The sequence below is a fragment of the Ursus americanus genome, chromosome 11, assembly GCF_024610735.1.
Source record: "Ursus americanus isolate L20-20 chromosome 11, mUrsAme1.1.p, whole genome shotgun sequence".
NCBI lineage: Eukaryota > Metazoa > Chordata > Mammalia > Carnivora > Ursidae > Ursus > Ursus americanus.
Window position 1 is genome coordinate 9,303,176 of NC_142137.1, and position 12,993 is coordinate 9,316,168.

Below are 12,993 nucleotides of genomic sequence, written 5' to 3' on the forward strand. Positions count from 1 at the left end.
CTGGGCCCAGGCCTCCTGTTAGGCTGGGCCTTCCGGGACCGGCCATCTGCTCCTGCTGTTCGCTCCCTGCCCTGGGTTTGTGACCGCTCGGCCAGGCAAGGCCGGCAGCCCCAGGCTTTGTCTAGCTCTGAAAGCACGCTGTAAAAGAAAATGTACGTTGTAATACACACTTTCTGTAGCTATTAGATCGGATTTATAAGAATTCCCCAAAGAGAAAAACATTTTAGAGCTGCGAGTTCAGAAGCACTTGTCCGGAGAGGGAGCACCTGGCCAGAGGCCCCACAGTCTGACCGCGGTTTAGAGCCTCACTTTAGCCGGTGTTCCTTCCCTAGGGGTGGTCGGAGGCTGCCACCAACTCAAACCACTGCCTCAGAGCATCGCTGAGCGTCTCGGGGAGCGCATTCACATCACGAAGAATGATATAGAATGGGAATGGGAACTCTTCCATGTAGGATCGGATTTCGGGCATCTCTCCCGGTCCTTTAAATATTGGTACTTTAATGTCCAAGATAGAATCCTGTCAACAGAAAACATTTTCAAATAACAAGAAAAACGAAACGAGTATCCTCGGCTAGCTCCTCCCCGATCTCTTTCACTAACAATCTTAGGTCTCCTACATCGAACTCCTACATATAAAAGTAGCTTTTATTACTAAGGAACAATATTCAGAGCTCTTATTGAGGAGGCAGATTTCTGTCCGAGCACCTGCGTAGGGCACTGCTGGGATGCGAGGAACTGGAATGAGCCGGTCTGCAGTTTCCAGTGGACAAGGCCCAGTATCAAGGCTGCAGTGCCTGCAAGGACACAGTGCAGAGGGAAAGGATAGCCCACAAGAGTAGGGGTTGGCACAGCAAGTGGTTAGGAGGATGGTCTCTGGAATCTGCCTGAATTCTGGCTTTCCCACTCATTACCTATAACCTGTGTTTCTGTCCCTCACTGTAAAGTGGGAATAATGATCTCTACACGTCTCTGGGTTACTCACAAAAAACTAAAGTGTCAGGGGCGCCTGGGTGGCACAGCGGTTAAGCGTCTGCCTTCAGCTCAGGGCGTGATCCCGGCGTTATGGGATCGAGCCCCACATCAGGCTCTTCCGCTATGAGCCTGCTTCTTCCTCTCCCACTCCCCCTGCTTGTGTTCCCTCTCTCGCTGGCTGTCTCTATCTCTGTCGAATAAATAAAATCTTTAAAAAAAACAAAACAAAACTAAAGTGTCTAGAACAGTGTCTGACAGGACATTAGGAGTTAGGATGCTTTGACCTAGGCCATATTTCAGATAGAAAAGGTTGAAGGGAATCCCCACTTTATCCCCAGATAAAGCAACTTGTAGTAATCACTCACCCGGGAACTGGGATTGTCCAATACAACAAAAATGACAAAGATGTTAGCATTTCGGGCAGCCCGGACTGCCGCCAGGACTCTGTCTTTCCCCTCAAGGAAAAGGCCACGTCCATCAGAGACCACCAGGAGGAGCTGTGCTGTTTCTATAGAACACATAGCAGGAGAAAGGAACAAAATGAAAATCGCACTTTTAACAACGCAAACCTACTTAAAGACAAATTAGTGTAGGCATTCTCTGTACTATTAACCAAACAGATGTCTGAAACTGATGAATTCTGGACATAAGCAAAAAGGACATCTAAGTCTATTACTTCAGATGCCCCAGTCGGACATAAGGCTGCACAAGGGCCTATGAAGCTTCTGTCAATAAAACAATTGCCCTGTCACATTAGATCAATTTCATTGTATAGCAACATATGAGAATTCAAACATTATTTATAGCTGTGAAGTATAAAAATGGCAGTACTGGGCGCCTGGGTGGCTCAATTAAGCATCCAACTCTTGATTTCAGCTCAGGTCATCATCTCGGGGTCTGTGCTGGATGTGGAGCCTGCTTAAGACTCTCTGCCTCTGCCTCTGCCTCTGCCTCTTGCACCCCCTCAAGAAAAAAAAGGCAGTACTGAGTAGGCCGTCAGAAGAAAGTGCCCAATCAGAAACCTGGAACTGGGTCTTCCAAATTTCTTAACTAATTTGTGTATCTTTCTCTCCTTGACCCATTTAAATGAAAACTTAAGTGGAGGGGGCCATGAAAATAAATCATGAATAAAAGTGTTAAAAAAGTTTTAACTTTTCATAAAAAAAAATTGTTTCCAGTGAAAAGACTATAGTGCTTGAGGGCAGGCAGTCTTTCTCTGTTCAGGAAGTTAAGCAAATGTGGAGAGGCGTTAAAGACTTGCTTCAAACAAGAAGGTTCTCCATGATATAATCACGACTGAGAGATTTCAGAGACAGCTGAAAGAAGAACTGGTGTGTTTCAAGCCCTAAATCAATCATCGTTGGATTAGCTGGTTTCTGAATTATGTCCTCCTCTGCTTCCCTCTGCCATTAAAATATTATAGAATGTTCTTTATACTAAATTCCATACACCTTGCTCCTCCTTCGCAACTCTGAACTCTACTAAAGTATACCAGTTCAGACCAAAGTACAGTTGACCCTTGACTAACACGGTTCTGTACTCTGTGGGCAGGTCCACTTATATGCAGATATCATATAGTACTGCGTACATATTTTCTCTTCCCTGTGATTTCCTTGACATTTTTTTCTAGCTTACTGTATTGTAAAAATACAGTATAAAATACATATAATATGCACAATTGCTAATTAACTCTGTTTGGTACCAGTAAAGGCTTCCGGTCAACAGTAGGCTATTAGTAGCTAAGGTGTTGAGGGGTCAAAAGTTATATATGGATTTTCAACTGTGCAAGGGGTTGGTGCTCCTAACCGCCCCCCCCAACCACCTTGTTCAAGGATCAACTGTAATTAATTCGTATCTATTCCTCCATTGGTTGTAAGCCTGATGGGTATGGGTTCAATACAAATTTCTGAATGGATAAATGGCTGAGTACAAAATTACATGAATGCTTCACACCTCTCCAGCTCCTGCTTATCTTTTCCTAGAGAGCATACATTCTAAAAGATGGTCACAGGTACCGTGGGATGAAGCAAGCAGCTTGTGAATGCACGCCACAGAAAGGTATCGTGTTGATAAAGACAAAAAACCGCAGCTCACCTGGACTGGCGTTCTGTGAGGGCTGCTGGGCAGCTGCAAACATGCGGGCTACGGACTCGAGAAACTAAACCAGAACCAGAGACAGGCCGTTATTAAACTACTGAAAGTCTCTTCCCATTGTCCCAGAGACTGAAATTACTCCTGACTCTTAAGTGATGATCAAGTAACCTTCTCAGATCTAGAGGCAATGACACGGGCCTTTCCTGCCGCCTTTACGAGGCACGGGTGATCCTTGCACTGTTGGCATCTATCCTTGAGTGCTGGCACTCTCCAGCACAGGCCTGCGTCTCTGTCATACACACCACGAGTGTTCTGTAACACACCCTAGAGGAAAAGAAATACTTCCCCTGGGGGTAAAGATAAGACATCAGTAATGCCTCCAAATGAACAAAACAGCTGTCTTCTTTCAGAAGAAAACAACTGAGCAGAAAAAGGCAAGAAAGCATAAAATGTCTAGTGCAACATAAAGCACGATATATCAGGGCAGACACAAAGAGGACAGAATTATCATCTTATGCTGTGATGTGAACTTATGTCATCCTGAGCAAGTCATTGGCTTTATTTTACATCATTTCTTCTCTAGGCTAAATTAAACGGGAGAGAGAAATTGGCCTAATTAATGGGAAGATGGTTTATTTCTTCAGAAGTTCCAAATCTCTCAAAAACTAGGGAGCCAGAAAAACTAGTGACATAACGTCAGTCTTTGAGGAACTAAAAAAAAGAAGTCACCCCGTTTGCTAACGGGTGCCAAGGAAGTTTCTACCCCAGTGGTGCACAGGCTGAAGTTTAGAACTATCCTCCATTGGAAATTTTACCTGTCCTAAAACCATACTGCGGAAGAGAGAGTGCTAAAAATAATGTCTCCGGGGCGCCTGGTGGCTCGGTCGGTTAAGTGTCTGCCTTCGGCTCCTGGGATTGAGCCCCACCTCGGACTCCCTGCTCAGCAGGGAGTCTGCTTCTCCCTCCACTTCTGTCCCTTCCCCCAACTTGTGCTCTCTCTCTCTCGAATAAATGAATAAAATTTTTAAAAAATTTGTTTTAATTAAAAAATAAAAATTATGTCTCTCCCACACTTGCTTAAGAATGATGGTGCAGGGGTGCCTGGGTGGCTGTCATTAAGCATCTGCCTTCAGCTCAGGGTGTGATCCCGGAGTCCTGGGATCGAGCCCCACATCAGGCTCCTCTGCTGGGAGCCTGCTTCTTCCTCTCCCACTCCCCCTGCTTGTGTTCCCTCTCTCTCTGTGTCAAATAAATAAATAAAATCTTTAAAAAAAGAAAAAAATGATGGTGCAGAGGACATTGATGTTGTCAGCATACCTGAGCAATCTTGGTTTTCTTTTGTTGGAATTTGCAGAGTCGCAGAATCTGGGACCCTGAGGAATCACTGAACTGTTCATGGAATGGATGTAACAACTTTACAGACTCTCCAAAACTAGAGAGAGAAAAACCAAATACAATGGGAGTTATTTTTTTGTGTGATCAACGTAATAAAAGGAGGCGGATTTTCCCACTGGGATTAAAAGGCAACCTTACCTGCACACAGCAATCTGACCCGCTTCCAGGAGGGCTAGAGCATTTCCGATCACAGCCAAAGATTCAAATGCCAGCTATGAAATAGGAAATTAAGGGATCAGAATATTCTCTAGATCAGTGCCTCTCAACCTTTTTTATACCAAGAATCCCACAGAAAAGGTTATTTTTGCATGGCCCACAGGGAACATCGACATGGCTATTCACAATCCACCCAGAGACCACGGTGGCCCTAGACCCTGGTTAATACACAAATCTCGAAACGCAGAATCCATTACACTAGTAGTGAAGGTCTACTCTAGACATCATCTAATAAAAAGTGATCCTATGAGATTTGGTCCATAAAGTTGCTTTTTTGTTTTTTTTTTAAAGATTTTATTTATTTATTTGACAGAGAGACAGCCAGTGAGAGAGGGAACACAAGCAGGGAGAGTGGGAGAGGAAGAAGCAGGCTCCTAGCGGAGGAGCCTGACGTGGGGCTCGATCCCAGGACTCTGGGATCATGCCCTGAGCCGAAGGCAGACGCTTAACGACTGAGCCACGCAGGCGCCCCTGGTCCATGAAGTTTTTAGAATTTTTCCCCAGGGTGGTGGGGGCACTACATAAAAAGTAATCTTTTATGGGTAGAAGATTTTAAAAACCAATTTATTTTAACCCATACATAAATGACAGCATAGTTTTAGAGTTTCAAAATTTCATTAAAAAGATGATACTTGTAGCACCTAACATCTGCTGAACACGCACCAAGCGCTAGGCATTAAACTGAGCATACGCTCGTTTAACTTTCACGACCCTGTATGAGGTACTGTTAGAATTCTCGTTTTTCAGAAGATGAAACTGACACATAAGAAGTAACTAAATTGGTCAACATCATGAGGTAAAAAGTGAGCAGCTTAGAGCTGCTCCTGGGTTCAGACGTCACACTCGGCCTTTTTCCAGCAGAGCTCATGCAGAGATTTAGGTGGCTCGCTGGTTCACACTAGGTAATGGCATCGCCGCAAAAACCGTCACTCTTCAGTGGCCGTCACGGTCGTGGCCTACGAGGCTCCTAAGCCTCGTGGATACTAACAGCGCACTAACTCCAGATAATTTCAGACTTAAAGAGATGGACACTGAACCCTTTACAAATCAATGATATTCAGATAGTATGTTGTACAAGGTCATAAAAAACTAGTTGAACAGTACATTGCATTTTGTGGAAAATAAACACTGTCAAAGTTACCCTTCTGCAGCCAGACAGGAGCACAGCAACCGCCAAAATGCAAAACAACTTAAAAGGCCTCCAGCCGTAAGGGACCAAATTATTTGAGATATCCTAAAACTGCCCTTTTGACTTCTTTGAAAAATTTTAGGTCTTCTCAAACATAGTATCACATTCTCACAACAGGAATTGGTATTTCAAAGTGCTTTTGCCAAAACGTATTTAAAACTTCTCGGCGGCCACGGAGCATGGCTTGGTGTCAGTCACTCATCAGACTGGCTCTGTGCTTCTGTACCTGTTTGGTATGGTTGTCCACCATGCTAGAAGAGTCATCGATGGCCAAACAAATCTGATACTGGCGTTTACTGGGCTTGGTCCTTCGAAGCCAAATCTTGTCTTTCCGAAACTGACTAGCAACGTATGGAATGACCTTCCGCATGTTCAGCCGCTTCCCAGTGCGATAGTCTCCTCTATGAAATTTACCCAAATGGGGCCAAGATTAGTTAGCAACTGCTCATCCTCTGGTAATTTCTTTAAAAACAAAATCATGCTGTAACACCTTATAACCAATAATAACCAGTACGCTGCACACTCAAGGGTCACCGTCAATTGTGAACTGAGGACAGCCAGAAAAACTGGATATGTATGTGGCCATAATAATTAGGTCCTTCCAGGAAAGCTAAGACACATTTTAAAAATTAGAAAAACAGGTTTGCTCTGATTAGTCTTGGACTCTTTTCTGTTCCGAAACTGTGAGTTCGGAGAAATCTTTGGAAAGACCTAGGCGAGTGACACATGCAGCAGGCCCACACACCCATCCAAAGGCCCAGCCAATTTTCCCATCAGATGGTAACGAATCAAAGGAACTGCATTCATACCGAACTTCAAAGACACTTCAGTGTTTACAGATAACATGAAGAAGGGTACAAATACCATCCTGGTGCCTATGCAGCACAAATGGCCACCACAAGCCAGCACTTGAAGTGGTTAGCGGCTGAGCTCCATAGGAAAGCTGACACCGCCATCTTTTCAGGGCACTGTGAGTGAGTCCAACGGAGAAGACTTACTTCAGCTTGGCTGCCTGGGTAGGCTCTAATATGAGACGGAGCTGCTCACACAACTGTTGTGAAAGAGGCGCGGTTAAGGCCAGGTAACTCTGCCACATCTCAGCTGCAGCCTTCTCCTGTGACAACAACGTGGAAGTTACCAGAGAACGTCAGAGCCAGCCGAAGTCATTACGCCAAGATGAGGCAGGAAGCAGAGGCAGGAAACAACCTGCACGAACTTCGTCAAAGGAAGCTAGCTTGAGAGCTTCTCTTAGCAAGCTGCCAGCTAGTTCACGTCCTTAACAATGTCTCCCCTTCTACCGAAACCACAACACTCAGTTCCAAATGAGAAAGAACGAACAAGGCAGAAAAAAATGGAATTCATGACCAAATCAACATTTGATTCTCACCGCCTACAAAGGCACTTTGTGTGGGTGGGGAACCGTGGATGGGTAATGATGGGGCCAGCAGATCCAGCCACGTAACTGTGGGCTCCTAGGGTCGTGTTTCCAAACGCAAAAGTGACAAGAGCAAATCTCTCAACAGTGTGCTATGTCCTAGACACCAAGCTCCAACTATGGCAGAGCCCTCATACAGGTCTGTAGTAGGAATGGTGACAGCAGACACAAAATACAAACATGTACACATACAGTAAATTCAGGATGCAAAGTCCTAATGAAAGTCCTAATTAAAAATGGAGCTTCCAGTTAATCTATGCTGCCACGTTAAGTCAGCCAGGATTATTCCAGGTGGCCTACTCTGAGGATGATACATTTTGCCCCATTTTTCAACCACTGTCCTATCTGTTGTATCTATTATACAGAAATTAAAGGAAATAAATACATCAGCTTTTCTGTGTTAACTACGCTACAGATTGGCAAAGCAGGCAGAAAGCAATGGATAGACTTGTCCCTTGTACAAGGTAACTGGTGCTAAGAACCTGTTAAGCTTGCTGTATCTTTAAAAACAAAAAACCCTAAACAAACAAAAAAACAAGATTATCTCATGAAAAGACCAGTGACTTACTTCTTCTGGGTTTCCAGATTCATGTGGCTGCCACATTTCCAACTGTCTCTCCAGCTCTTGTCTTAGCTCACCGATGTCTTTTAAAAAGGGCTAAGAAGAAAAAGCCACAGTAAGAGACAGCCTAGGTTGAAATCACCAACTCATCATCACTGGCTGCCTTCTTCCGAGCGGTATGAACTACAAATACGTACCCCTGAGACAAAGCTTAAGCAATTCAATGGCACCATAAGAAGATGCCAGACAACCAGTCTTCTTCTGCTTCCCATTTTGTAGAGACAAGATAAAGGAAATTTTAGCATTTAGAAGAAATCCATCCAGCAGAATAAAAACAAAAAACCCACAAAGGTATTACTATCAAAATGTTCTTTGATTAATCGGGACTGCTGTTAAGTCAAATGATTAAGGAAAATTCTGTTAAATCTGCTCTTCCTAAAATGCAGGTATTAAGCCAAAGATTTTTTACTATTTCATCAGCATAAACTGAATTGTCAGTATAGGCTTCTCAAGGATGCTGGACATGAGCAGAGTAAATCTGAGAGCCTGAGGCTAGAGGACCAGACCCACCATCATGGTCATGTCAGGACAGACCAGCCACTAGGACCCTGGAATGAACTGCTGGGAACAGTGTTATCTGTTTAGAGAAAACTGGTCATACCAATAGTTTTCCTAAAAACTTTGATAAGGATCAGATACCCCCCAAACAACTAGATGTTTTATGAAGTTCTACTGACAAAAATTTAAAAGCAGTCTATAATTACATTTTATTAACTTATTAAAGCAGTAATTTGTGAAAATTTTCGTACCTGGAAAACTGTGTCCATGAGGAACTGATGGGCTGTGTGAATGGTTGAATCTCGGCTTCTCTCTGGTTTCTCCTTCTCTGTCTCCTCGTGGGACAGGTTGGTCCTAGGATCTTGGTCTTCTGTTTTAACAGCTTGGGTCTCCACCTCCATCTCATCAAGGCCTATATGCACACAAGGACAGTTTTACTTACCATAAAATTACACAGAGACAGAGCCTTCACGATTGCTTGTCTATCCTAACAACTACTCAAACCTCACTTCTTCACTCCCCACCAAATTTCCACATATGGGCTCCACATGTTCCTTCCCTTTGGGTCAGTCACTGCCAATTCTGACTCCCCTAACCTCCCCTCCTCCCCACCATGATGTTGAAGGCAGCTGTTCTGCAAAGAAGGGAAAAGGGAGACTCCCATTTACCCTGATAAGCCTAGTAGAACTGTGTGATTCTTTAAACTATGTGCATATAGAACTTTGATAAAAATAAAAACTAAAATAAGGTCATAGTTCCATTCTATACATGAGGAAACTGAGGCAAAGAAAATATGAATAATTTCCCTCAACCTATAACGTGAGGAAGAGGCAAAGTCTGGATTTTGAATTTTCATCAGAGCTATGCCATTCCCACTGTCATATAATGACTGGGCAGTCGACAGTTCTAAAACCCAAGAGGACAAGAAGAAAGCAGAAAAAAAAGGCTTTTGAATTGGGCAAGTTGTTTTGAATTTGCATTTATTCCATTGCTGATAAAGTTATTTTTTTAATTTGTTAAATGCATGTCTTTTTTCTTTCTTTTTTTAATAAATTGCCTAGTAAAAGCAATTCGTCAACTCTGAAATGGAACTACATGTAAGAAGTTCAGTTACTATTTCACATACATTTTCTCCATTGTATTTCTTTAAATATTTTACTGCATTTTATGCTAATATTCTGTATTTTCACATAATTGAAAACCCTTCTCTAATAATCAAGACTGTATCTTCTGGTCATAACTGAAGTAAGTATACTATTTTGTTTTCTACATATTTAAAGACTACCGATGGCATTTTGCCTGAATCTCAGGTTTCTGAGGTCTCCTTGAAGGACAGTGGCTGCAACACCACTTCTCCACCTTTTGACTCTCATGTGAAATATAGAGCAATTATCGTAGTTAAATGAACACCTACACCATGGGTTAGGATGGAGAAAGAACAAATCAGATCAGATCACACTACATGAGAAGTGACTTCTCCAAGTCAGAGAGTTTAGGAGGGATCTGTTCACTGTAGGACGCACCAGGGCTCGCTGTGGTCCCCGACGTGACGACCTCTGGCTTCAGCTGTTCCACGTCTGCTGCTCGGAGCTCCTCCTCCTCCACGTCCGCGAAGGTATCCTCTATCTCCTCTTCTTGATCCCTGCTGGAATCTTTTGCAGACTGTTGCTGCTCCTTGCTGGCCACATCTGCCAATAAAGCACACAAACACATAGAGAAACTAGGTCTTTGCAGAACAAAGTAATCAAGAGTGGGCAGAGTTTGTCATTTTTAGCTTCTAAGATTTTAGTCATGCTGGTTCCCTGCTGACCAGCTATGTGGCATGAACACAGTGCTTGCCTTCTCCATGCCTTGGATGCCCTACTGACCTACTGATGTAACTGCCTGTTCTCTACCACAAAAATAGGGTTACCAAATTACCAAGTTATGAGTGTAACTTATGAGTGAAACTGTAATCATTAAGACTATAACACAGGACACAGAAAAATCAGTGTTGAGGAAGAGCTCTGTGATCTTGGACAAGTTCTTTTTTTTTTTTTTTTAAAGATTTATTTATTTATTTATTAGACAGAGACAGCCAGCGAGAGAGGGAACACAAGCAGGGGGAGTGGGAGAGGAAGAAGCAGGCTCCTAGCGGAGGAGCCTGATATGGGGCTCGATCCCGAAACGCCGGGATCATGCCCTGAGCCAAAGGCAGACGCTTAACAACTGCGCCACCCAGGCGCCCCTTGGACAAGTTCTTAAACTTGTCTGGCCTCAGTATGTTCATCTATAAAATGGAAATACCGTAGCTCATTAAGACTACTGGAAAAATTTCATGATCATTCAGCAAAGACTCAGAATAGTATTTGGTAAAAAGTAAGAGCTCAAGTCATGGTAGCAATTATTACTACTGTTTTATTTTTCTAAAAGGTGAAGACAGGAAGAAAAGTAATTCATGGTAGAGCAATCGGTTCTGAAACTATGCTCATAGATAAATATGATCAACACTAGTTTACACGGTAGGAATAAAACATTAAAAAGTCACCAAGAGAACCAGAAGGAGAGACTGAGTAATGACTGACCACTCCCTTCTTATGTGGAGATTTTCTCTTTTCACTTGAGAACATTTCTAGTTCCCAGCTCTTGCCATTGCAGGGAGTGGCCTCACAGTGACTATGAAGGAACGTCCAGTACTCAGAAACCCCGAGATTAGCACCAGGTTTGGATGTGGCAAACTGTTATCAAGGATATGTAAAAGACTTACACCATACCCCGAAACCCTGAACATTTGCACTTGGCCACAGATACCTTTTTATACCAAAACCAAACTGCATTCCTGCATAATTCTTATTAGAGGGAAAATCGTTCCATAAAAGCCATTACCCATCCCTAAGATGAATTTGTTTATCTGCCAGGCACACAGTCATACAGCTTAAACTCTCGCCGAGGGCTCAGTGAGTGAAGGCGAAGCCTTCCCGGAAGCGTACCGTACGTCTGTGCATCGTAGGGGCCACTGCCTTCTTTAACGTGCTCAAACGCATCTGCATCCTCCACCCGGGCCGGGGGCTGGGCTGGCCCCTGTTCGGCCTGGCTCTCCACGTCCACAGTCCTCAGCCGCTTGTGCACATGCTCATTGTGGTCACCCACGGAGCGTTCGTTGTCGGCCTGCCCAGGTTTCCTCTTAAAACTCTGTGGGAAATAGGTGGAAATTCATTAGAGCTTTGTCTGTGATGGCAAAACAACTAATGTCCACCCACAGGGGGCAGGTTAACTAAATGAGGTACAACCACAGAAAAATGGGATTCAATGCAGCTGTTAAAAAGAGTGGGCAGATCTCTATAAACAAATACAGAAGGATCTGTATGACACACTTTATATCTGAAATAAAGACAAGGAAGAAACATATATCCATACCTAAGTTACCTATGCAAAAATATGTGCAAAACTAGAAAAAACTGGTAGCACCAATCTTCTCTTGCGTGGCTTGAGGACAGGAATAAGATGGAAGCTTTTTAGGGGATTGCTTTTTATATATGAACTTCGTTTCATGTTCATGAATTATACCCTGTTCAAAAAAATCCCCAATTTTTAGGGATGCCGGGTGGCTTGGTCGGTTGAGCATCTGACTTGATTTTGGCTCAGGTCACGATCTCACGGGTCATGAGATAGAGCCCAACCACTGGGCATAGAGTCCACTTGGAATTCGCTCTCCTTCTGCCCCTCCCCCCATTCACACTGTGCTCTCAATAAATAAATAAATAAATAAATAAATAAATAAATAAATAAAAGGGGGCATCTGGGTGGCTCAGTTGGTTAGGTGACTGCCTTCAGCTGGGTTCATGATCCTGGAGTCGTGGGTTTGAGCCCTGCATTGGGCTCCCTGCTCAGTAGGGAGTCTGTGTCTCCCTCTGACTCTCACCCCTCTCATGCTCTCTCTCTCAAATAAATAAAATCATTTCTAAATAAATAAATAAAATCTTTTTTAAAAACCTGATTTTAAAACACAAAAGAATAAGGACAGTGGAAAAAAGACTGGCTAGTACTGGGCAACAGCAGCCAACACCTGGCTCTTAGGCTACGTAACAGGAATAGGTAGGAGGGGGTGTGTGTGTGTGTGTGTGCGCCCACGCACGCACAATCCCCACAGGGAAGAAGCCCAAGGTCCTGATCTGCTTGCCGTGGCCGCCATCATGTCTGGTGAGAGAGCAAAGCCTGGGAGTGTGGCTGTTTTTAAACCAGTACACTTAGGGCATCTTTTCCCACGCAGCCTGCACCTAAGTTCAGCTGAAAAGGGATAGAGACCTGTGTGTTTTTCCTGGTCTGTTTCTGGGAAGCCAACCGGGCGATGAAGCTGGATTCGTGGCCTTCTGCCTGGTTTGCGTCCGCAGCTCCACTCCCGTGTTCCTATGAAATCCAAGCCACAAGAGAATGAGGGAGGAAGACGCTGTACGAGCACCTGGCTACTGCGCTGTACTGTGCGCAGCTTCTCTACTGTTCTCCTCTCCGAGTCACACAATACACCTGCCTCCCTGCTCCGGAACTCGCCCATGACTGAAGCCTGGACTGTGGCCAATCACAAGAGCGTCTAGA

General features: G+C 43.9%; 1 protein-coding gene across 3 annotated transcripts in view; it reads right to left on the reverse strand.

Moving 5' to 3' along the window:
- Positions 1-328: 328 nt before the first annotated feature.
- Positions 329-12,993, reverse strand: part of MDN1 (midasin AAA ATPase 1) — a 164,058-nt gene continuing 151,393 nt past the window's right edge. For all 3 annotated transcript variants that reach the window (XM_087865316.1, XM_045807060.2, XM_087865317.1), the window contains 12 exons: positions 12,706-12,807; positions 11,391-11,592; positions 9,945-10,109; positions 8,673-8,833; positions 7,870-7,959; positions 6,865-6,980; positions 6,093-6,267; positions 4,600-4,673; positions 4,384-4,498; positions 3,067-3,130; positions 1,338-1,480; positions 329-517 (listed from right to left, as the gene is read on the reverse strand). In XM_087865316.1, coding sequence (XP_087721442.1) covers positions 329-517; positions 1,338-1,480; positions 3,067-3,130; positions 4,384-4,498; positions 4,600-4,673; positions 6,093-6,267; positions 6,865-6,980; positions 7,870-7,959; positions 8,673-8,833; positions 9,945-10,109; positions 11,391-11,592; positions 12,706-12,807 — 1,596 coding nt within the window. The remainder of the gene's footprint in view (positions 518-1,337; positions 1,481-3,066; positions 3,131-4,383; positions 4,499-4,599; positions 4,674-6,092; positions 6,268-6,864; positions 6,981-7,869; positions 7,960-8,672; positions 8,834-9,944; positions 10,110-11,390; positions 11,593-12,705; positions 12,808-12,993) is intronic.